We start from the raw sequence: 20,891 nt of genomic DNA, 5'->3' as shown, positions 1-20,891 counted from the left end.
ATAAGATACCTTGCATGGGCGCTTCGATCATTCTTTCGTTAGAAAGGTGGCACCATCGTGTGGAACCTAGGACCATGAATTCAGATGGTGGAGATGGTCAGACACAGACAGTACCGTGGGCGTTGTTTGCAGGCTGAGGAGATTTTAAAATGGGGCTTCAGCCAGTGGCTTTCAGTTCTGCTGACTGGTGGTCCTTCCGCCCGGTGCCCTCTCTGTAGTGTCTTAAATAAAAGAAGCTGTTTTCTTTCTTAAAAATTATTTTTAAGAAAGCGGTCAAATTATGAGTAGGGATAAGGAGGCGTGAACATGAATCAAGATGAAATCAAATGAGCTTTATGAGGTAGGGAAATATAACTAATGGAAGTAGTAGTTAATGGAAGTGGTTAGATAGGCCTGCCTGAAGACACAGCGCATGAAGTAGATAGGCCAAAAATGCGATCAGGTGTGTAACGCTGAGAGACAAAGTGCTGGTCCTAATGGGCCAGTGGGGTTTAATCCCATGCCCAGCAGCAATGGTGGAGAAGCTGGGAAAGGTGCAGGACAGAAGAGAAAGAGACTTCCAGAGTGGGCAGAAAATATCAACCCTCAGATTTAGGGAGCCCAAAGAATCACAAACAGTGATGTAAAAATGACAGCAGTGGCTGGGGATGTGGCCCAGTGGGAAAGTGCTTGACCTGCACGCTCAAATCTCTGGGTTCAGTTCCCAGTACTGTAGAAGTAGTTGTAGCAGTAGTAAAAATAGTGGGCTCTTGCAGAAGACCTGGGTTCAATTTCCAGCGTCAGGGAACACGACGCCCTCTTCTGGCTTCTACAGGGACTGCAGGCACATGGTGCTCAGTGCATGAAGGCAAAACACATAAAAGATGAAAAAAAGATTTTAGAAAGTAATAGTTAAAAAAGCCAGGTATAGAGCACACACCTTTAATCCCAGCATTCAGGAGGCAGAGGCAGGGGGATCTCTGTGAGTTTGAGGTCAGCCTGGTCAATGGAGCAATTTCCAGGAAGGCCAGGGCTACACAGAGAAACCCTGTTTAAAAAAAAAGTTCACAAGAGTGAAGATCCTTAAAGTTCCTCCTAAAGCCAGAGAAAAAGGCAGATCTCACAGAGGAATAACTCCCAAAGTGCAGGCAGCTTCCGAGTGGGAATGACAGCAGACTCTTAGAGAATCATTTCAACAAGAAGTAGAAACACTCAGTAGTCCTATAACAAGCCAAACCCAGTACTTTATTTCTCCCTCAGAGAAAGTTGGAAATTCGACGCTGGTTCAGCTGTCGAATTCTGCAGGTATGTAAGGAGGAAACTGTAGAACTTAAACAAAGATTCTCTAGAGAAAGGGCCAAAGGACCAGCCCCCCACCCCTACCCTGTTCCTCCTGTGAGGGGAGCATATCCCGGGCCACAAAGCCAGAGCCACGCAGTTGTCGCTCATGACATAGGCAATGCTCATAAAAGTACAGTGACAAGCTAATCTACTAACAGTCTAGTCATCTCCATAACTTCTTCCCATGAGAAGTATAATAGCAAATTATGAAAGAAGGAAAAAATCCTTGAACTAAGTATGGGTTTAAATATACATATGTAAAAAAAAAAAATGGTGTGTTTAGCAGTGACATAGGACAGGCTTTTCTTCTGAGGTTAGGAACAACACAAGGATTTTCATCAGTTCCACTCTTGTGCAGTATTGTACCAGAAGCTTGACCCACACATGGTGAAAAGAAAGTATAGCACTATTATCTTCTATAAGTTTTAATTTTTATTTTAGGTGTACAGGTGCCAGTGTACCATGTACATATGGTGCCTGAGGAGGCCAGACAGGGCGTTGGATCCCCTGGAACTGTAGTTACAGGTAGTAATCTTCTGTGTCAGGGCTGGGAGTTGAACCTGGGTCCTCTGGAAGAACAGCCAGTGCTCTTACCCTCTGGGCCACCTCTCCAGCTTCATCTTATACAGTTTAACTGCTACAGGAGAACTTAACTGGGTTTAATTATTGCAAACATTTCTTCTATGAGTAAGTAGATATTTGTTTCTCAAGACAGGGTTTCTCTGTATAGCAAAGCTCCAGCTATCCTGGACTCACTTGGTAGACCAGGCTGGCCTTGAACTCACAGAGATCTGCCTGCCTCTGCCTCCTGAGTGCACCACCACCCCTGGCTAGCAGAATTCTTCTTTTAAAGATTGAACTTTTAAGTGTGTGTGTGTGTGTGTGATTGGCCAGACATGTCCAATCTCGTGGTGCTGGAGTCACGGGTGGTTGTGAACTGGGGTTATGTAGGTGCTGGGAACCAAACCTGAGTCCTTTGCAAGAGCATGTATACTCCAAAGCACCGAGCCATCTCTCCAGCCCAGTAAACAGAACTTTAAAGCTACTCAAATAGTGTCTTCTAACTTTAGGTGAGGCTCTGTCTCAGTCTCAGAAGGTCCAGAGGAGGAGAAGACCCCAAGTTATGAGCTGCTGCTTTCAGGTTCCTTGGAAGGAAGGTAGAAGTTGTCCTCTGGTCTTTGTTTTCTTGCCAGCATCTGTTGATGGCTTACTTCTTCACCCCTGGCACCTGGGAGCAGGGAATACAGTCTCAGTCACCTTCCCCATCTCAAGGTGACACTCTGTGCTTAAGTTTAAGAGACAGTAGGAAAAGCTGTCACCTTGGAAGATTTGATTAAGTTGAGGGAACACTTATATAAATATTTAATGAGGCTAATGGACTGTCAAGTCATATTAGAAATAGAATTGTAATCTGTAGAAGTGTATATTCCCATGGATGAGTTGTCTGAGCTCTTGGGAAAATCAGAAAGTGAGTTACAGAGTAGAGCTAGGGGTGAGTTCAGAAAATAAGGTTGTGGCATTCCTTCAGTACATGGATGACAGATATGTTTAGTATCTATCATGATACTATCATGATAGTAGACTATCATGTCATTAGTACAATAAGAATATTCATGGTGTGTGTGAGGGGTGAGGAGGGATGAATCTCAGACCTTTAGGATGGTTGAGATGGGAAAATATTTTGAGCCCATGAGTTCAAGACCAGCCTGGTCAACATGGTATTGAGGGAGAAAAACACAGAAGGAAAGAACAAATGAAGGAGAGGTAGGAGAAAGGGGGGAGTAAGAAAAGAAGGAAGGAGTCAAGGGAGGAAGGAAAAATGGAAGGATGGAGGAAAATAAAAGGAAGAAAGACTGCCACTTTCCCTCCTCATCAGCCAGTGAGCAAGAAAGAACCAAGAAAAATAAGTGGTCTAACTAAATGCAGCCTGTTAACACCATTCGAAGCACCAGACATCTGTGTACACAGCACAGTCCCCGGAAGGTTGCAGATAAGCTGAACCTGTTTATGCCAGTTAAGGGACCAGGAGTCTTGCAGGTTTTGAAACCTTTTTACAGACTTTCATGGTTGAGCATCTCTCAACGTCTGTTTCTTAAATACCTTGTAGCCAAGGCTAGAGAGATGTCTCAGTGGTCAATAACCTTTGTTTTTCTTGCAAAGGACCTGGGTTGATCCCCAGCACCCACATGAAGGCTCACAACCCTCCATAATGCCAGTTCTAGGGGGTCTGATGACCTCTTCTGACCTTCGTGGGCACCGCACATGTGATAGACTTTTGTACACACAGGCAGAATACACAAACATTTATATGATAAATCTTATGCTAAAATAATCTAACAACACAAACAAACAAACAAACAACAACAAACAAACAAACCCCATCTTGCGACCCAGTCAGAAATGCTGAGCGGCAGCCGCAGAAATGGTAGCTGGGTAGGAAAGCAGAGCATATCCTGTGCAAACCTCAGTGTGCTTTTCTGTTTCTGAAGAACTCTGGGTCCCCAGCTGGCACGGAGCTGCAGTTCCACATGTCCTAGTGGACTGGAATGATGCCAAAGCTGGAGGGGTGACTCGATGCCCTCTTTGGACTTTCATTCATTGGCTGTGTGATCACCAGCTCGGGCACCAACTTCCAAAAGCTGTTCAAACCTGGACTGAAAATGAAGCCATGGGGGCTGGGGAGATGGCTCGGAGGTTAAGCACATTCCTGCTCTTCCAGAGCACTGGGTTCAATTCCCAGCACCACATGGCAGCTCTTAACCGTAGCTACAGTTTCAGGGGGACCCAAACCTTTCCGCAGCAGTATGAGTTTAAGTCCTGGAGTCCACGTGGCAGAAGGAGAGACCTGACTCCCATAAGTTGTACCCCCATTTCCATGTGAGTGTTGTGGAACACGTATGCCACACAAACACACTTAATGTATATGTCTGCACACACACACACACACACACACACACACACACACACACACACACAATGTCTCATTTTGTGGCTCTGTCTGCCTTGGAGACTTGGAACAGGCTATGTAGACCAGGCTTAGCCTCAAACTCACAGAGACCTTCCTCCTCTGTGGCATTATATGTACCACCATGATTGAAAAACAAAACAAAACAAAAAACAAAACAAAACAATTTTCTTTTCTTTTTCTTTTAAAAATAAAGTCTTGGAGAACTGGAAAGGAGTTTAGTCCCCAGTGTTTATGTCAGCTCACAACTGTCTATAACTCTAGCTCCAGGGAAATCTGATCCCTCTGGCTTCTGTAGATACCTGTGAGCCTTAGTGGGCGTGTGTGTGTACATAGACACACACACACACACACACACACACAATGAAGGGCTCATTCTAACATAGACCTCCCATTTTTTCCTCTTAACTCCTGCAAAGCTGTCTACTTCAGATTCAGCTACCTTGTCTCTTTGCCTTACTTAATAAAGAATTACTCTGTGCTGGAAATTGGTGTTTGGGTGTGGCCTGTGTCTAATTCGGGACCAAGAAAGGAGCACCTTTTGCTACTCAAGTCCCTTCACATATAATTAAAAATAAAATATAAAAAGGAAAAAAAAAACGTTAAGAGAAAAGCCAGATTTTCCTGCTCGTGTCCTCTTTTGAACTATGTGCTGTTAGTTTTTTTGTAAACTTGACACAAGTTAGAGTCATCTAGGAGGAGGGAACCTCAATTGAGAAAATGCTCCCATAAGATTAGCCTGTAGGGAACTCTTTAGGACATTTTCTTGAGTAATAATTGATGTGGGAGGGAGACTGGTGCTCCCGTTGGCCTGGTGTTCCTGGATTCTATAAATAAGCTGGCTGAGAAAGTCATGCAGGAGCAAGCCACAAAACAGCATTCCTCCATGGCCTCTGCTTCAAGTCCAACCTCCAGGTTCCTGCTGAGCTCCTCAACTGACCTCCCTGCATGATGGAACATAAGTTGTAAGTGGAATAAACCATTTCTTCCCATCTTGGTTTTTGCCCTGCTGTTTTATCACAGTGATAGAAACTCTAACTAGACAGAAATTGGTACAAAGAGTCGGGTGTTGCTGCGACAGACCTGACTGTGTTTTGGGGAAGATTATGGTGGTGTTTGAACTTTGGGCTGGAAAAGCCATTGCGTGCTCAGTGGGCTGTTCTTTGGGAGCCCGGAAGATAAGAGTATTGAGAGTAATGCAAGATGGTGGAGGGCTGGCTTGTGAAGCTTCAGAGGGAGGCGGAGATCCTTTTCAGGCCATTTATGCGATATTGTGAATGAAGATTCTGTGGTTCAGGTCAGTGGAGCTGAAGAATCAGATGTGATTAAGAGGCAAGCATATGCTTCGGGACAGTGTAAACCATGCCTTTTTTTTTTTTTTTTTTAGATTTAAGAAGGAGTCACCAGGCATAATGGGAATTTAGGAGGTGGTGAGAGTTCAAGGCCAGCCTAGTCTACATGGTGAGTTTCAGGCTAGCCTGGGCTATGTAGTGGGACCTTGTCTTAAAAAAAATGTAGTCATATGGGTAGATTTTGCCTTCTCCAGGTCAAATGTCTTTTGTAACTAGTTGTGTGAATGTGGTGAGTGAGCAAGAGGAAGCAACAACAGCACCTCATTTCTACTTTCTATAGACTTAAGATATTTTAGTGGAAATAAAATAGTTTTAAATAAAGACAAATCAGCAGTCAAAAGCGCACTCATTTCTGTGAGCTTTAGTTTCCTTATCTGCAGAAGACTGTTGCCGCCTGCCCTACAGGGTTATTCTTCTAAGTGCCGTGTAGCTAATTCCCTGCATACAATAGGCTCTGGGACCGGTGTCTGGAAGATGGAGTGTGGGTCATAGGATGTGCTATTTCTAAGTGGGCTTTCTGCTCTATTCAGATTGGTAGGGTCTGGTGTTGGGAGCTACTGATTCTGAATCTATTCTCAGAAGTGTGTTAAGAGTCCCCCCTCCCCCTCTCCTCATTTTCCTTTTTAAAATCAGTCTTGCCCTTGATATGTGGGAAGATTTATCTTAACCCTCCCTTTCCTGCCTGGAAGCTCCCTCCGGGCCTTTCCTGTTGGCTAGCTGTCAGCAGGTGGGCACAGCCTCCTACCTCACACCTACCCCTCCTGGAAGCTGCCTTTAGGCTTCAACCCACTTCACTGGTCACCCTCCTGGGATATTCTCACAGTCAAATCATTCTCCTGCTAGGTACTATCTTTGTCTTCAATGCCCCTGGAAATTCCTATTAAAAGCCTTTAAATCAGGGCTCTTCTCTTCTGGGATTTTTGTGGGACTTCAAATTCTACCTACCAGGACCCTGGAGACCACCAAACCTCCCCTGTGTAAGAAGTCTGCTAGGCAGCTACCCTCTCAGAGTTCTCCTTTGGGCATACCCCTCAGCCCTCCAGTTCTTTATCAGCTCTGAAGTGTCACACCAAAAATACCTCCTCTATGCCCTCCCCTCCATCTTCGTTCCCAGTCACTGGGGAGTCTTCACTGTCATTTAAATTAGGCTCCTTCACAGTTTGTTGTTCTTCTCCAGGCCCTTGCCTCACTGGGGTTCTCTGCATGCTCCAAATCCCTCTCCAAACATTAAGGATTCCCTGGACCTAGAGAAGCCTTGTAGTCACGGCCCAGGTGCTCAAGGGAGCTTGGCACACCCTCTTGTCTCTGCTCTCCTGGGTGAATGGCAGGTCCTAGCTGGAGCTCAGAGCCTGCTGTGACATGTGGTTCCAGTCCCCTATGGCTTGGATATAAGGCCAGCCCTCTCCTGAATCACAGACCCTGGAGTGAACAGTGTGATTCTACTGCACTGGCTACTGTCTCTTCTACTAGACGTGGGATTACAGGGCTTTCCAAAATAAGTGTTGGGGGAGGGAGCACAGTACAATTACCTGTATACAACCACTCGCTAAATGACTGAGCTGTAATGATTTGATTTCTGGAGTAATTCTAAGCCTCTGTCTACCTCTGCTTCCTCTGGGAAGATACACTCAGCTCACTTTTGAGGGCTCCGTTAGTGGTAAACAGAACAATGCAGATAGAGTTCTGTCTTCAGAAAGTGTGCAGGACTGGCAGGTCTGTGTCATCTTGTAGGCGGGTTTTAATGAGGTGGCTGCTGCTCCTCCTGGACACAATGGCACCTGCATTCCACCGTCCCCGAGTTCAGGAAGATGAGAGCGCCATCTGAGCGGAGTCGTCTGTGCAAAGATTCTTTTATCTCAGATTTGGCCCAGGTTGAACAGAGGAAGGAGAAATAGCATGGAACCCCACCCCCCTCCCCCAAAGGGTTAATGGAATGAGCAGGAGAATAGGCCAAGACTAAAAAGAAATAACTCACATTGGTCACCTGGAAACAGCTGTTAGGCCAGAGGATAAGGCAGAACCTGGTGGCCTCTAAGGAGACACTGCCTGAAGGAGCAAAAGGCTGCAGTAGAAGACCATGGAAGAAATAGCATGACAGAGATCCAGAGGGAACTGAGACTGCCAGAAACTCAAAGGCACAGCAAAGAAATAAAATCTGCATGGGAGGCCGTAAAACCCAGGAGTGGCATAGAGACAAATTGACAGGGTGGTGTGGTACAAATACTTCACACACCATTCAATGCCGTGCAGAAGGACATGAGATGAAACAGCCCAGGGGAGCAGGAGAAACGGAAAATAGTGGGGGCTGTCATTCCCAGGCAGATGACTATGGATGTAGAAAGTGAAGGTATGGAGGCTGGGGAATCAAGCTACCTGTCCTAGAAAGTACTAAGTCATTGGCCACAGAGTCCCCTGTTTAGCCTTGGACTCAAAGAGCAGAGGGTTTTAGGGAGAAAGAAATGTTGGCTGGTTTATATGTTGTCTGTGTGCCAACTCCTGTCCCTAAGCCACCAGAACATTGGCTCATGGCTCTTGAGGACAGTTAGGATAGGAATGGACCTGAAAATGCCTTCTTGGGCTGCCCCTCACTCACTTCTGCAGTCTTCCTCCTGCTTGCACCACAGACTCTTCCCAGTCACAGTGACCCGTGACAGGGCAGTCCTGCTGGCTCATTTCAAAAGTCGTTTATTCTTTTCTGCAAAACCACAGCCACAGAATCCAATGACCCTTTAAATAAAAAGCTCAATGTTAGGCAGCCTAAAGAGTCCTGCCATAGGAAAAGCACTCACCAAAGCCACTGCTTTCTTTTATCATTTGGCGACAGACTTATTTTCATTGAAGCCATCTCTGCACTAAGTTAGGATTAGGGGATGTTGTGTCTGCTTGGTCAGCTTGGGGAAACAGGAAGTAGAGAAGGGCTAGGTTGCTATACTGGGACCTGAACCGTGATTGTGGCTCATGTACTGCATTCATGTGTTCTGCAACACGGATATGCATTATTCCCAACATCAGAAAAGGAGTGCATTTACTCATTCATTCACCCACTTATTAATAATTAATTAATTTCCTTCAAGAAAAAAGACTCTGGAGTGTGAGGTCAGGACCCAGAATGGCTCCTCTTTTCCATGCCAGCTCTGAAGGACAGGGAGCTTTGTTGTCTGAGAAGGGGTAAGACCAGGGAAACTGCCCCTCTGGGAATTGCCATGGGCATACATTTATGGTTCCTGGGCCTTTTCCTTTGTTTGTTCTTGGTGGGAAGGTTGTCGGTGCAGAGGCCTAGGCTTGAAGCCTCTCTTTTTCTGGGATGGTTGAGGCTTCCCTAGGACAGCCAACCTGAGAGAGGAGCGGTAAAGTAGTGCCAAGGCCACGCCTCTCCCAAGGAAGCGCAGGTTATTAACTGGGAATTCTTTACAGCTGGCCCAGAGGAAGCTTTTGGCTGTAAACTGTCATGCACCGCAGCATTCCTTGAAAAGGCTGCGAACAAGTTTCTGAGGACAAAGATCAGAAGTCAATCACAGAAGACGGCAGGGACAAAATAGCTAACTAATGCCTGAAAGTTGCTTCTAGCCCTACATCCGGGATGCGGCTTCACTGACGCATTGTGGAGTGCAGAGATTTCACTGCTCAGGGTAGAAAAGAAACATTATTTATTTGCCCAAGCCTGTTTGGAGAACAGTTCCAGAGCGATCTTCCATGAACCTCCTGGACGATGGAGAAAATCCATCTTTCTGAAGAGCAATCATATTTCCAGGGCCGGCTCCGCCTTCACGCCAGAGGTTAGACACCGTCAGTCACTTTTTCGAACCCACGCTCGCCGGGCCTCCACGTCCCGCCCACCTAGACCCTTTATTCCAAGTGCTAGGCAGTCTCAGGCCTGAGCGTCTCCTAGGGAGAAATGGTGGTATCTCCCCCGCATACTCCTGCAAACCCACAATACCACAAACTGGCTGGTGGGCGTTGCAGGAGGCTCAGGGTTGGGCGCAAATGAGGGCCTTTTGGCGTCCCTGCAGAAGGAAGCGTCCCCCACGAGTCAGCCCCAGATTTCTTTATACCTTAGACTACGGAAGGGCAAACGAGCAGCCCAGTAGCCAATTGGAAAAGGGTGGAGGAAAGTAGTCCAAGACACGTTCCCACCCGACTCCGGGAGTACCCCCGCCGCGCGCTATCGGCTCCGGAAAAACCCTTTCTCCCAGAAGTAGGGACAGGTAGAACCGGGACCCAGGGCCTGGCTTGCTCCATGGACAACTCCGACCCCAAAGATTTTCTATGGAGACTCTCAGGACTGAGGGTCCCACCTGCTGCGAGAACCTCTTCCAAGGAGCTTCGGGATGGGATGCGCGGGTGGAAGACCGGGAGGTGGAGGCTGGGACCCAGGCCCTCGTTAAAGAGCTGGGCGCGAGCTCCGGCTTCCTTTCCGCATCCTGGGCTCCCGTTTTAGAGGAATGTTATTGTTTAAAGAGACCCCATTGAACTATTTCCTGCTCTTTGTCACCTTCCCCTCGCTCTCCGGCAGAGGTTCTCACCGAGAGGTAATAAACCAACTGCTGCCCACACCGCTTGGCTAGGCGAGTAGGGAAACGCGCCCAGCGTGCGTTCCAACAATCCCGCGAGCAAAGAGGCCCGGGACTCCCGCGGCCACACTCGGTGCAGACGCAGCCACCGTCACCAAAGTCCAGCTTTTACGTGGGACGCGAGGACACCTCCTACTAGGGTCACTATCTGCTCGTCTATTTCCCTCTCTGGACAAATCCGCTTTGAGCTTCCCTCTCCACGCAGGTGAAGGTCGTGGGGAACCCGGATGACGAGGTGGGCGTTAGTGGCCGTCCACGGGGTGAGGGGACGTGTTCCGAGAGTCTGCGCCTCAGGAGGCTGAGGCTTCAGAGAGGTCAGGGACACCGGGGAGACGCAGATCCGCCGTAGTCCCGCGCAGGTGCGCGCGACGTGGACCCTCCGAGAAGCAGAGCCGCAGGGGCGCCGAGGGGCGCCTGGAGAGCGCGTGGGAGTGGAGGGCATAGCAGTTCGCTCTGGGAGCCGCGGGCCCGCGTAGCTCCGGCCTTGCTCCCCCCGCCCTACACCAAGGGTCCGCCTCGTCGCTTTGATGGAGGTGCAAACATTTGGGGGAGGGCGGGGGTGTCGGGACTGCGCCCGAAGCTTTCCTTACAGGAAGCGCGCTCGGGAGTCCATTGTTGGCCCCCAGCCTCGGGGCCCGCCCGGCCGGTCTGATATGGCCGCTCACCGCCAATGGGCAGCGCCTCCGTACTTCAAAGGGTGTCCCGCCCAATCCGCCGCGCCCCCTGCGAGGCCACCTCGGCTGTATTTATGGGGAGGGGACCCATTTTCTCTCCCCCAGAGACTTACTCTTGTCGCGCCTTGCGGGAGTTCAAGTGGAACCACGGCTCCCCGGCCCCTCTCCCCCATCCCTGGCCCCTTCCCCCCATATCCCGGTCCTGGTCCCCCTTTGGCCAATGTACTGGGACCCAGGTGTGGTCTTTGGGCTCCGCCGAGTGACCTTTTTTTCTTGGAAAAACGGTGGCCAGGGAAGTGAAGGTGGCTGTTGTCAGGACTCGGGGGCGGTGGAGAGGGTGGCAGGAGGATGAGCTCCCCGGGCACAGAGAGCGCAGGGAAGAGCCTGCAGTACCGGGTGGATCACCTGCTCAGCGCCGTGGAGAGCGAGCTGCAGGCGGGCAGCGAGAAGGGCGACCCCACGGAGCGGGAACTGCGAGTGGGCCTGGAGGAGAGCGATCTGTGGCTGCGCTTCAAGGAGCTAACGAACGAGATGATTGTGACCAAGAACGGCAGGTACGTACGTGCTGCGAGTCTGCTGCCTGGGGCCTGGGGTGGGTGGAGCACCTTTTCTTCCCAACGAGCCCATTTTCTGTTCCTTCCCGCTCTGCTGTTTACAGCCGCTACAGAATTCCTAACCCGAGTTTCTCGGGAACTTTGCCCTATGAAACCTGGGTAGGAGGTATTAGAACTCTGGGGTGGCCAGGTTTGTCCTTCTGCTGTCTCAAAAGATCGTGGGTTTAGTGGGGGAGACGAGTTGGTTCCAGGACCGAGAAAGCTTTGGTTGCAGGGGCTCCTCTTTGCCTAGTAATAGACACTTTGTGCCGGGCTTCCTTTCTCCAAGGGATGGGTCCTCCTGCCGCGCCCTGTCTTTTCCAGGAGGATGTTCCCGGTGCTGAAGGTGAATGTGTCCGGTTTGGACCCCAATGCGATGTACTCCTTCCTGCTGGACTTCGTGGCTGCTGACAACCACCGCTGGAAGTATGTGAATGGGGAGTGGGTCCCTGGGGGCAAGCCAGAGCCTCAGGCGCCCAGCTGCGTCTACATCCATCCAGACTCGCCCAACTTCGGGGCCCACTGGATGAAGGCACCGGTGTCTTTCAGCAAAGTCAAACTCACTAACAAGCTCAATGGAGGAGGGCAGGTAAGGGCAAGCAGGAGACAGCCCATGGGTCCCCCAGCCCAGAGGCAGAGGGGGTTCCTCTCCCATCCAGCCTGGAGCCTAGAAAGACTGCATCAGCCTTTGTCAGCCTCACAGAAGCCACCACAGTCTTCCCCAATTAAACCTTTAGTACTGTTTATATTAAGCTGATAAGGGTCACACCAAGGCCTGGAGGAGGGATCTGGGAGTCCTCACCCACTCACCCCGGAAGGATTGGTGCAGGCCTGCCTCTTGGAAAAGCGCTTGGGGAACAGCGCTGGCCCTAGGTGAGCTTTGGTTGTGGATCCGCAGTCACATTAAAGTCAGAAGGGAATACTGTGGGAAGGCTGCACAAACGGGTACATTCCACTCCAAAGTCTCTGATTGGGGCTTGTTCCTAGAAAGCTCGCTCCAAGTTGCTGAGGAGCCAGGCACTTAAAGGTTGTCTGTGGCCGTATTCTGCCAGGGTTTAATGGAGCATAGCACCTCTCAGTTCCAGACAGCTGCTGGAAGCAGATGTGTAAAAAGCTGACAAAGTCTCCTGATGGACCCATGCCCTCCACACTGTAGGCAGTCTTTTGGAGACTTCCTGCAGTTCCGTCCCGTTCTCACCCAGCAGTTCTTGTGGGTGCTGCGGTGTGCGTAGATAGGGCAGCTCTGCAGTCCTTGCCTCTTACCTCCTGCAGATCATGTTGAACTCCTTGCATAAGTACGAGCCTCGGATTCACATCGTGAGAGTTGGGGGCCCGCAACGCATGATCACCAGCCACTGCTTTCCTGAGACCCAGTTCATAGCTGTGACGGCCTACCAGAACGAGGAGGTGAGGCCCCCAGAAGGGAGGGGACCCTCTCAGTGAGCCCTCCATGCATAGGCTTGGGAAGGAGAGGTAAACTCACCCTGATGAATAGGGGCAAGAGTTTCCTTCAGAGTTACCACTTGTGTGGCTAAGAGGGGAGAAGTTCAAAATGCTCCATCTTGCTGTTTGTCTCCAAAGATGACCTAAAATAATAAAGATCTACAACATGCTTGAGAGATGCATGAATTACAACCTCATGCTTTTAAAATCTCCTGGAGAGGGTAGGGGCAGATCTCAGCAGTATGAAGTCCTGGCAAGGGCTGTCAGGAAGCCTTAATTTTAGCCCAATATCACACACACAGGCTGTCCCTGTTGGCTTTAAGAACTGCACAGCAGCCCCCTGCTATGTCAGAACTGTTGTGATTTATAGACACGATGTAGACTAAATTTATTGGGAACTTCAGTCAGAAATTGCTTTTCTTTGTAATTTCTCGTTGGTTTCAGATTCAGATGGAAAAACAAAGACTGATTCAATTTGAATATTTTAACTTGGCTCTCTTCTTTCTCAGTTTTTTTTTCTTTTGGTAGCCCCACTTTCCCTGCCCTGTTTGATACAGGGTCTTGCTATGTAGCTATGGCTATCCTTAAATTCACAGCTGTCCTCCTCACAAGATGCCTCTGCATCTTGATAGGCTGATAGGCCTTTGATACTTCTCAATTTTCCCCATCAAAGTTCCCATCAAACTGTCTGGTAACCAGCACTGTATTAGTAAATATTCTTTCTTATTTTTTTTTTTCAGATCACGGCCCTTAAAATTAAATACAATCCGTTTGCTAAAGCCTTCCTTGATGCAAAAGAAAGGTGAGAGAATTCTATCACCACTCCTGGGGCAAAGGACCATGTAGAAGGAAGGATGCCCAACTGTCTCCAGGCAGTTCTCCTTTTGACCATTCCGAATACTTTTTGGCAGAAACGACCACAAAGATGCAATGGAGGAGCCTGGGGACTGCCAGCAGCCGGGGTATTCCCAATGTACGGTTTGTTGCATCCACATTCTCCATATCCTTCTGGCTTGTTTCAGGACTAGTCTTGCTAAAAACCAGAACCCGTAGGGAAGCTTTGGTTTTTGGGAATGGTGGGGAGTAGCAGGATGGCTCTTCTTTGTGCCCTTTGATTTGGGAGCTGCCTAACCATCTTGGGCTTTGGACACTGGCAGCCCCTACCCCCCAAACTCTCTTGATTTGTTTGTTTTGTTCTGCAGCCAGGGGCAGAGTGGACTCCTGGGAGTTTAGACTTGGGTATGACGAGGGTTCAGTTATCACAACCCCTTGGAGATGGCTTTCTGCTTTTGTTAGCGGCTGAAAACTGGGCACTGTTTTTGGAGATGTACATGAGCAACCTTCATGTTCGGCCCCCTTGGCTCCTCTGGTGGCTTGTAAGGTGGCTAGCTAGTTCTTTTAAAATTCCTTTAGGAGTTCTAGCCAGGGTGAGGGGTGCAGACCTATACAGGTGCATATAGGGAGAGGAAAGGCCTGGCCTCAACCCTCTTCTCAAGGAGGGATCTGCAAATTTGAGGAAGTCACTACTGAGGGATAGAAGGATCTTGTAGGCCAGACCAGCTTAGCTCTCTGCCCTTAAACCACAGTCAGCTATTCTAAACTGGTATTTTAACACCATTTTCTAAACAAATTTGACAAATGAATTTTAACAAATAGGCCTCCTATTGTGGCTCATGGGTAGTCGCTTGAGTGCAGACCATGAAGAAATGGGCAAGAGATGGACTATGTATGGGGTCACTCAGGGCTGTGTGGACACATGTGTGTTCCTCAAGTATTGCCTGAAGAGGTGTCTTGTTTGAAACTAGAAGCACAGTAGTTATTGTCTCATGGAAGGCTCCTTTTGCTTAATTAAAAAAAAAATCTTTCTAAAAAAAATAGGAGGAAAAAATATTAGTTTCTATGGATAGTTCTATCTTGGAGGAGGTGTTGTAGAGAGAATGTGGGGAGGCTTGGGGGTGGGGTCGTCAAAACAGAAGGGTCCAAATAGGAAATGGGTCCACTAGCTATTTCTGAGTCAGGAGCATCTCTGCTGGCCTCAGCAGCTGAGGAGAAGCAGTCCTGAACAGTCTGTATTTCTCTATCTTCATACTTCATCCATTTAACCTCTCATCTGATAGAAAGCCATCTGCCTGCAGAACAGAAGTTCCAGGAAGGCTGGGGGAGGTCTCAAGTCCAATCCTGTAAGACAGGGCGCTGGGCTCAGCTCCAGCCATTCCAGTCCTGGGCATCCCAGGCTTGGAGTGTGGAGCTCCACACTGACTTTTCGAGATTAGGCTGCACAAGAGGGTGGGCACTGTGCATTCTTCAACCCCAGAGTCTCGGAGCTTGGACAGTCCTGAGTCTCACGCAAGGGTCAGTTACCCAGCATGCTTTTCTCACAGCAGGGGGGTGGCTAGTTCCTGGCGCTGGCACCCTCTGTCCACCTGCCAACTCCCATCCTCAGTTTGGAGGCTCTCTCTCTCTCCCCTCCACACACGGCTGTGAGAGGTACCCGGCTCTGAGGAACCACCGCTCATCGCCCTACCCCAGCCCTTATGCTCATCGGAACAATTCTCCAAGTAGGTTCTGTACCTCGGTTCATCGACTGGGGGTGGTGGTGGGAGGACCCCTCTGGAGAGGCATTTTTATAGGGGTGCAAGATAGGGAACTAGCTCCTAGTGGCTCCTGAAGAGACTTGCTGAAGGTGGTGGTTTAGCCAGAGGTCCCTCTCAATATTTGTGTGCCTTAGGACATGCTCCAGGTTTTAAAAGTCACGGCTTTCTGGGCTTTTCTACTGAGCCATAGTTTGATCCCCAGAATGGAGCCCTGGTTTAGATGGTTCAAGAACCTCTCTAAAGTGACCATATTGGATTAGCCAGGTACAAGCATTCCTGACCAGACCGAAGATTCCTCAGGTATAGAACCTGGGCCCTCAGTGTTGGTGTCACCTGAGAACCAGGCCCATCTCAGATCTACCCTGCACCCAGAAGCTGGAGTGTGGCCCTCTAGACAACCGGACTACTTCCCAGATTTCAGCCCCAGGATAGCCAGAGACCTTTGCCAGATCCTCTAAGCTTGTCTGCTCACACCGACCTTTGTCTGCTCCAGAGGGAGGGGAAAATGGCTAAAGAACACCATAAAACAATTAAGCAATTACAGCTGATTCAAAATGAAAGGCAACATCCCTAGAGACCTGTTCAATCAGACTCTAGGCTCTGAGGTGGGGAGATCGTGTATTTTTAATTTGGTGAGGCCATAGTTTCCATAGCCTAAACCCTTATGGAACAGCCTTTATGGAAAAGGTGAATTAAAGTGGCAGGTATTTTGGGTTTTTTTTTAGGTTTACCTTTAATAAATAAAACCACTCAGATCAGCACTTACTTATCTAGCATTTGAGAGGCTCCGAATCTGATCCCCAATGCCACAAAAATAACAAATAGATAAATAGACAGACAGAACAAAAATAAAGAGAAAGATAAGCAATACAGTGTCTGCAGGCCATCTCCTGGTGGGATGATAAGAGATACCTTAGGTTAACTGAAACATAGTTTTGAATAATTAACTCTGACGATAAATATTTCCCTGCTGACTACCTAAGGGGGCTCATGGCTTATTCTCTGCATCTAATAGCCATTGTTTGCTGTGTTGGGTTGGGCCAGTAGTTGGTATTACTTTGTTGCATTTTATTCCTTTCGGAAGACCTGTCAGGTAACTCCCCTCTCCACACCCCTCAGCCTATGCCGACAACTCATCTGCATGCTTGTCCATGCTGCAATCCCACGACAACTGGTCTAGCCTCGGAGTGCCTGCCCACAGCAGCATGCTGCCCATGGGTCATAACACCAGCCCGCCGACTGGCTCCAGGTATGGGTGTCTGGGGAGTGAGGCAAACCGTCCTGTGGCCGGCCTCTGCTGCTTCCAGTTCTGTCGGACTTTCCCTTTCTCGTCTCTCTATTCCGTATCCCACCTGGGGGTGTTTGGGTTTATGTTTATAATTAGACAGCTGGATGAGACCAGGGACACCTGATCCCAAGACTGTGCAGTTTTGATTCCTTCCATTTTCCCATGGTGGTTTGCTGTACTCCACCCGAAATAGGGTTCAGCCTTCCTTGGATCTTAACATGTGCTGTGACGGATGGTCCTTTCATTTCTTTGAGCCTCACTTTTTCCATATGTAAAAGATACTAAGTAGCTCTAGCCTCAGTCTGTGTCTCAGGCAGAAGGGGTTGGCACATGGAGTTTAAAGTAACATTGCAGAACTTTTATTCAGTGTCGGACAGTCCGCATCTTGGCTTTTCTGTGGAAAAAGCAGTAAGAGTCTTCAGTACTACCCTGAGAAACAGGTGGAGAGTGTCTGACTGACTGGCAACTCATATAATGGGAAGGTTTAAGAACACCCAGAAAAGCTGGTGGTGATACGGTAATAGCAAAGAATAATAGAGCTAGATGCCAAGCCTCATTTCCCAGTGAGGAAAGGGACCCAAAGATAGCAATTCTGGGACAGCGTGATGATGACCCGTTAGTTTACAATGGAGCGAGGCTGCCATCACTCTAAGGTTTAAACCAGCCACTGTCCTGCTACCTAACACTACAACCCTGTAATACAGTCCCTCATGTTGTGGTGACCCCAACCATACATTTATTTTGTTGCTACTTCATAACTATAGTTTTGCTACTGTAATGAGTCATAATGTAAATATCGGATATACAGATTCTGATATGTGACTCCCACAGGGGTCATGACCCACAGGTTTAAGAACCTCTGGTCTAGAACATGAAACATTTATATAAGGTCCTAGCTGCTTTAGTTGAGGAGATAGCTCTTTACTGATAAGAATTTAGTTGTCTAGCTGTTTTGTGTGTGTGTGTTTGTGTGTTTTGTTTTTGTTTTGTTTTGTTTTTTGAGATAAGGTTTCTCTGTGTAGCCCAGGCTGATTGTCTTGGAATTCACTCTGTAGGCCAGGCTGGCCTCAAACTCACAGATATCCACCTGCCTCTTCCTCCCCAGGGCTGAGATGAAAGCTGTGCACCATTACTGCCCAGCTATCTAGTGTTTGTTTTGTTTTTTGATGAAGGGACTCCCTGGCTTTGAACTCACTACACAGTCCAGAGCTCATGGTTTTGATTCTCCAGTTCTCACTATCCTGAGTTATTGGGGTTATTGGCAAGTATTACCAAATTCATCTTAATCTGCTCTTAAGGCAAACATACCTCAGATGACAAACTTGTCAGTGGCCCTGGGGACATTGTTTAAGAAGCCAGAGGATCTGCAGGCAGCCAAATGCTGATCACTCGTCCCAATTTGGTGCTCTAGCCTGAAACTCACACCTGTAAAAAACAGCAACCTGTCTTAACTTACCCAGGCTTGCTTTCAAATTCAAATGCCTTTGAGGCAGGCAAAGACGATAGTGTATTAAATAATAGCCTTGTATCAGATCACATTATGTGTCTATAGAAGAACTCGAAAGGAAGGTTTTCCCCAACAAAAATGTTGGCATAGTTTGAAGTTCATTTCTAGGGCTTAGGCCAGAGGGTTTAATGCTCACCTCAGCACCCTCACCATGGAGCCAGCTCTACAGTCCCTTGCATATTGTCCCATTTTGACACTGCTAACTCCTGTCCACTGGATGAGCCCAGGCCAACGGTGATGCCCTCCTGAGGAATGCTGCCCTCCTGAGGAATGCGTTCTTCTGTGAATTCGGGTGTGGCTGCGGTGAGGTTGGGAACACACTGCCTCGAGCCTTGATGCTCAGTGCAAATTCAGTGTGTCAGTGAGCACAGAGCTATACCTGCCCAGAGTTCCTCTTAGCAGGACTCAGCACACTACCGTACGCATGCCTTCGTTTTGGTCTGCTTCCGCTGATTTTGTTTCTTAAGATGCTAGCTTCTGTCTATGAGGTAACAGGGGGAAAATCAGCCTGCAAAGCCATGTGATGCAATTATTGTTCTCAGTCCTTGTCCTTACCCTCCACCCTGATCCCACTCCCCGTACGAGGCCTCTTCCCAAACCTCTGACATCTGTTTTCTTCATTTCAGCCAGTACCCCAGCCTGTGGTCTGTGAGCAATGGCACCATCACCCCAGGCTCCCAGACAGCTGGGGTGTCCAATGGGCTAGGAGCCCAGTTCTTCCGCGGCTCCCCTGCACATTATGCGCCTTTGACGCACACGGTCTCGGCCGCCACGTCCTCTGGCTCCCCAATGTACGAAGGGGCTGCCACGGTCACAGACATTTCTGACAGCCAGTATGACACAGCCCAAAGCCTCCTCATAGCCTCGTGGACACCTGTGTCACCTCCGTCCATGTGAACCGAACTCTCCTCCACGTGCTAAGACTTGTTGTATGAACGAGGGTCGACGGGACCTTCTAGGCACAGCATGGCGGGCTTTTGGGACAAGGGAAAGAAATAAAAGCTTGCTAATAACTCCATTTTCAAGTAAGAGGAATACTACACGTTCTGTGTATCATGTCCCACAAACTCTTGCTTGACCCCTGCAATAGTGACGTAGGTCCTACATGTGAAGCCAGGAATGGAGATGAGGCTATGGTCAAGTGTCCTGACTGGCAGTCAGAGTCCCTTGCTAGCAGCCTTTACCTTGTATTTGTCTTCTTTACAAGGTATAGGTGACTTTGAGATGCTGGAATTTGCCCACCCGTCCCACTTTAGTGAGGCACAAGCATACTGCTAATGCCCTTCCTTGTTGTATTAGAGGTGTTAGCTCTGAGGACAGAGAAAAATCATAGCCAGTGGATTGTCACCAAGCTGGGAACCGCTCTGGCCTCTAGAAGATGTCTACTTTAAGCACACGTAGATTTTTGTGTTGTGATGTCAATGGTGGGATACTTTTCTGTTGACAAAGTAGCCAAAGACAATCTGCAGAAAGCTTTTCTGCACAATAAAGGCAATACGCAGCATGTGGTCCTGGCGGTTGTTATGTATGGTCTCCTTTTAGGAAAGGCTTTCTCCCCAAGATGTATTTTAGTTTACTGTGAACTTTAATGTTGTAGCTAAATCAGTTGCCGAACTAAAGGTATGCATTTTCTAGTGGCTAAAGAAGGTGAAATGATGTAAGTTGGAATCATAGTGGATCACAGATGAATGTGCACAGCAGAACTGAAACGTGCTAATGTCATAAAATGCAGGCTATCCACCTGACACGGAGGGCAGCAGAGGAGTTGGTAAAGTTGATCAATGTAAAGTGTAGTTGCTATAGGAACCCAGCTGCATGGCTTTTGGGATCACTTGTCTCTTCCCCATCAGTGGGGAGATGCTCCAGGCATCTGGAGGTAATTGCTCCATCTAGTGGCAGAATCCATTAGTATGACCCTGGTTTTGGTTTAACTCAAATCTCTGCTTTCTTTTTTTTTTAAGTTAATTATTTTTTAAATTCTTTATTAATACACTTTATTCACTTTGTATCCCCCCTATGGTTCCCTCTCTCCTCCCGTCCCAATCCTTCCCTTCCTCCCCCCTCTGCACGAATGCCCCTCCCCAAGTCTACTGGTAGGGGAGGTCTTCTTTTCCTTCCTTCTGATCCTAGTCAATTAGGTCTCATCAGGAGTGGCTGCATTGTCTTTTTCTGTGGCCTGGTAAGGCTGTTCCCCTCTCAGGGGGAGGTAATCAAAGAGCAGGCCAATCAGTTCATGTCAGAGACAGTCCCTGTTCCTATTACTATGGAACCCACTTGGACCCTGAACTACATCTGTGCAGGGGTCTTAGATTATCTCCACGCATGGTCCTTGGTTGGAGTATCAGTCTCAGGAAAGACCCCTGTGCTCAGATTTTTTGGTTCTATTGCTCTCCTTGTGGAGTTCCTGTCCTCTCCAGATCTTACTGTTTCCCACTTCTTTCATAAGTTTCCAAAAAAGATCCAGCTACACCACTCTTAGGCATATACCCAAAAGAGGCTCAAGTACACAATAAGGATATTTGCTCAGCCATGTTTGTAGCAGCTTTATTTGTAATAGCCAGAAGCTGGAAATAGCTCAGATGCC

At 48.4% G+C, this 20,891-nt stretch overlaps 1 protein-coding gene across 3 annotated transcripts; it reads left to right on the top strand.

Annotated features, from left to right (window-relative positions):
• The first annotated feature begins 11,230 nt into the window (after positions 1-11,230).
• Tbxt (T-box transcription factor T) lies at positions 11,231-19,204 on the top strand. 3 transcript variants are annotated; one of them, XM_055616131.1, is made up of 8 exons: positions 11,231-11,436; positions 11,800-12,064; positions 12,748-12,882; positions 13,659-13,720; positions 13,830-13,891; positions 15,303-15,476; positions 16,632-16,761; positions 18,934-19,204. In XM_055616131.1, the coding sequence occupies exons 1-8, from the start codon at positions 11,231-11,233 to the stop codon at positions 19,202-19,204; spliced, it is 1,305 nt and encodes a 434-aa protein (XP_055472106.1). The 3 variants fall into 3 exon arrangements, with proteins under 3 accessions (XP_055472106.1, XP_055472104.1, XP_055472107.1); XM_055616129.1 differs by having other exon boundaries at positions 15,300-15,476; XM_055616132.1 differs by lacking the exon at positions 15,303-15,476.
• Positions 19,205-20,891: the final 1,687 nt, after the last annotated feature.

Source organism: Psammomys obesus, unplaced genomic scaffold (assembly GCF_907164565.1).
Source record: "Psammomys obesus unplaced genomic scaffold, mPsaObe1.curated_primary_1811, whole genome shotgun sequence".
Lineage (NCBI taxonomy): Eukaryota > Metazoa > Chordata > Mammalia > Rodentia > Muridae > Psammomys > Psammomys obesus.
The sequence above is the reverse complement of the archived record's forward strand: the minus strand, read 5'-3'. Positions and strand labels throughout refer to the sequence as shown.

Bases quoted from the DNA above. Each gene is read 5' to 3' on its own strand.
- Tbxt (XM_055616129.1), top strand. From the start codon at position 11,231: ATGAGCTCCCCGGGCACAGAGAGCGCAGGGAAGAGCCTGCAGTACCGG. The intron at 13,892-15,299 runs GTACGGTTTGTT...CTTTTCTCACAG, and splicing joins GCAGCCGGGGTATTCCCAAT to CAGGGGGGTGGCTAGTTCCT. The intron at 15,477-16,631 runs GTAGGTTCTGTA...CACACCCCTCAG, and splicing joins TCATCGGAACAATTCTCCAA to CCTATGCCGACAACTCATCT.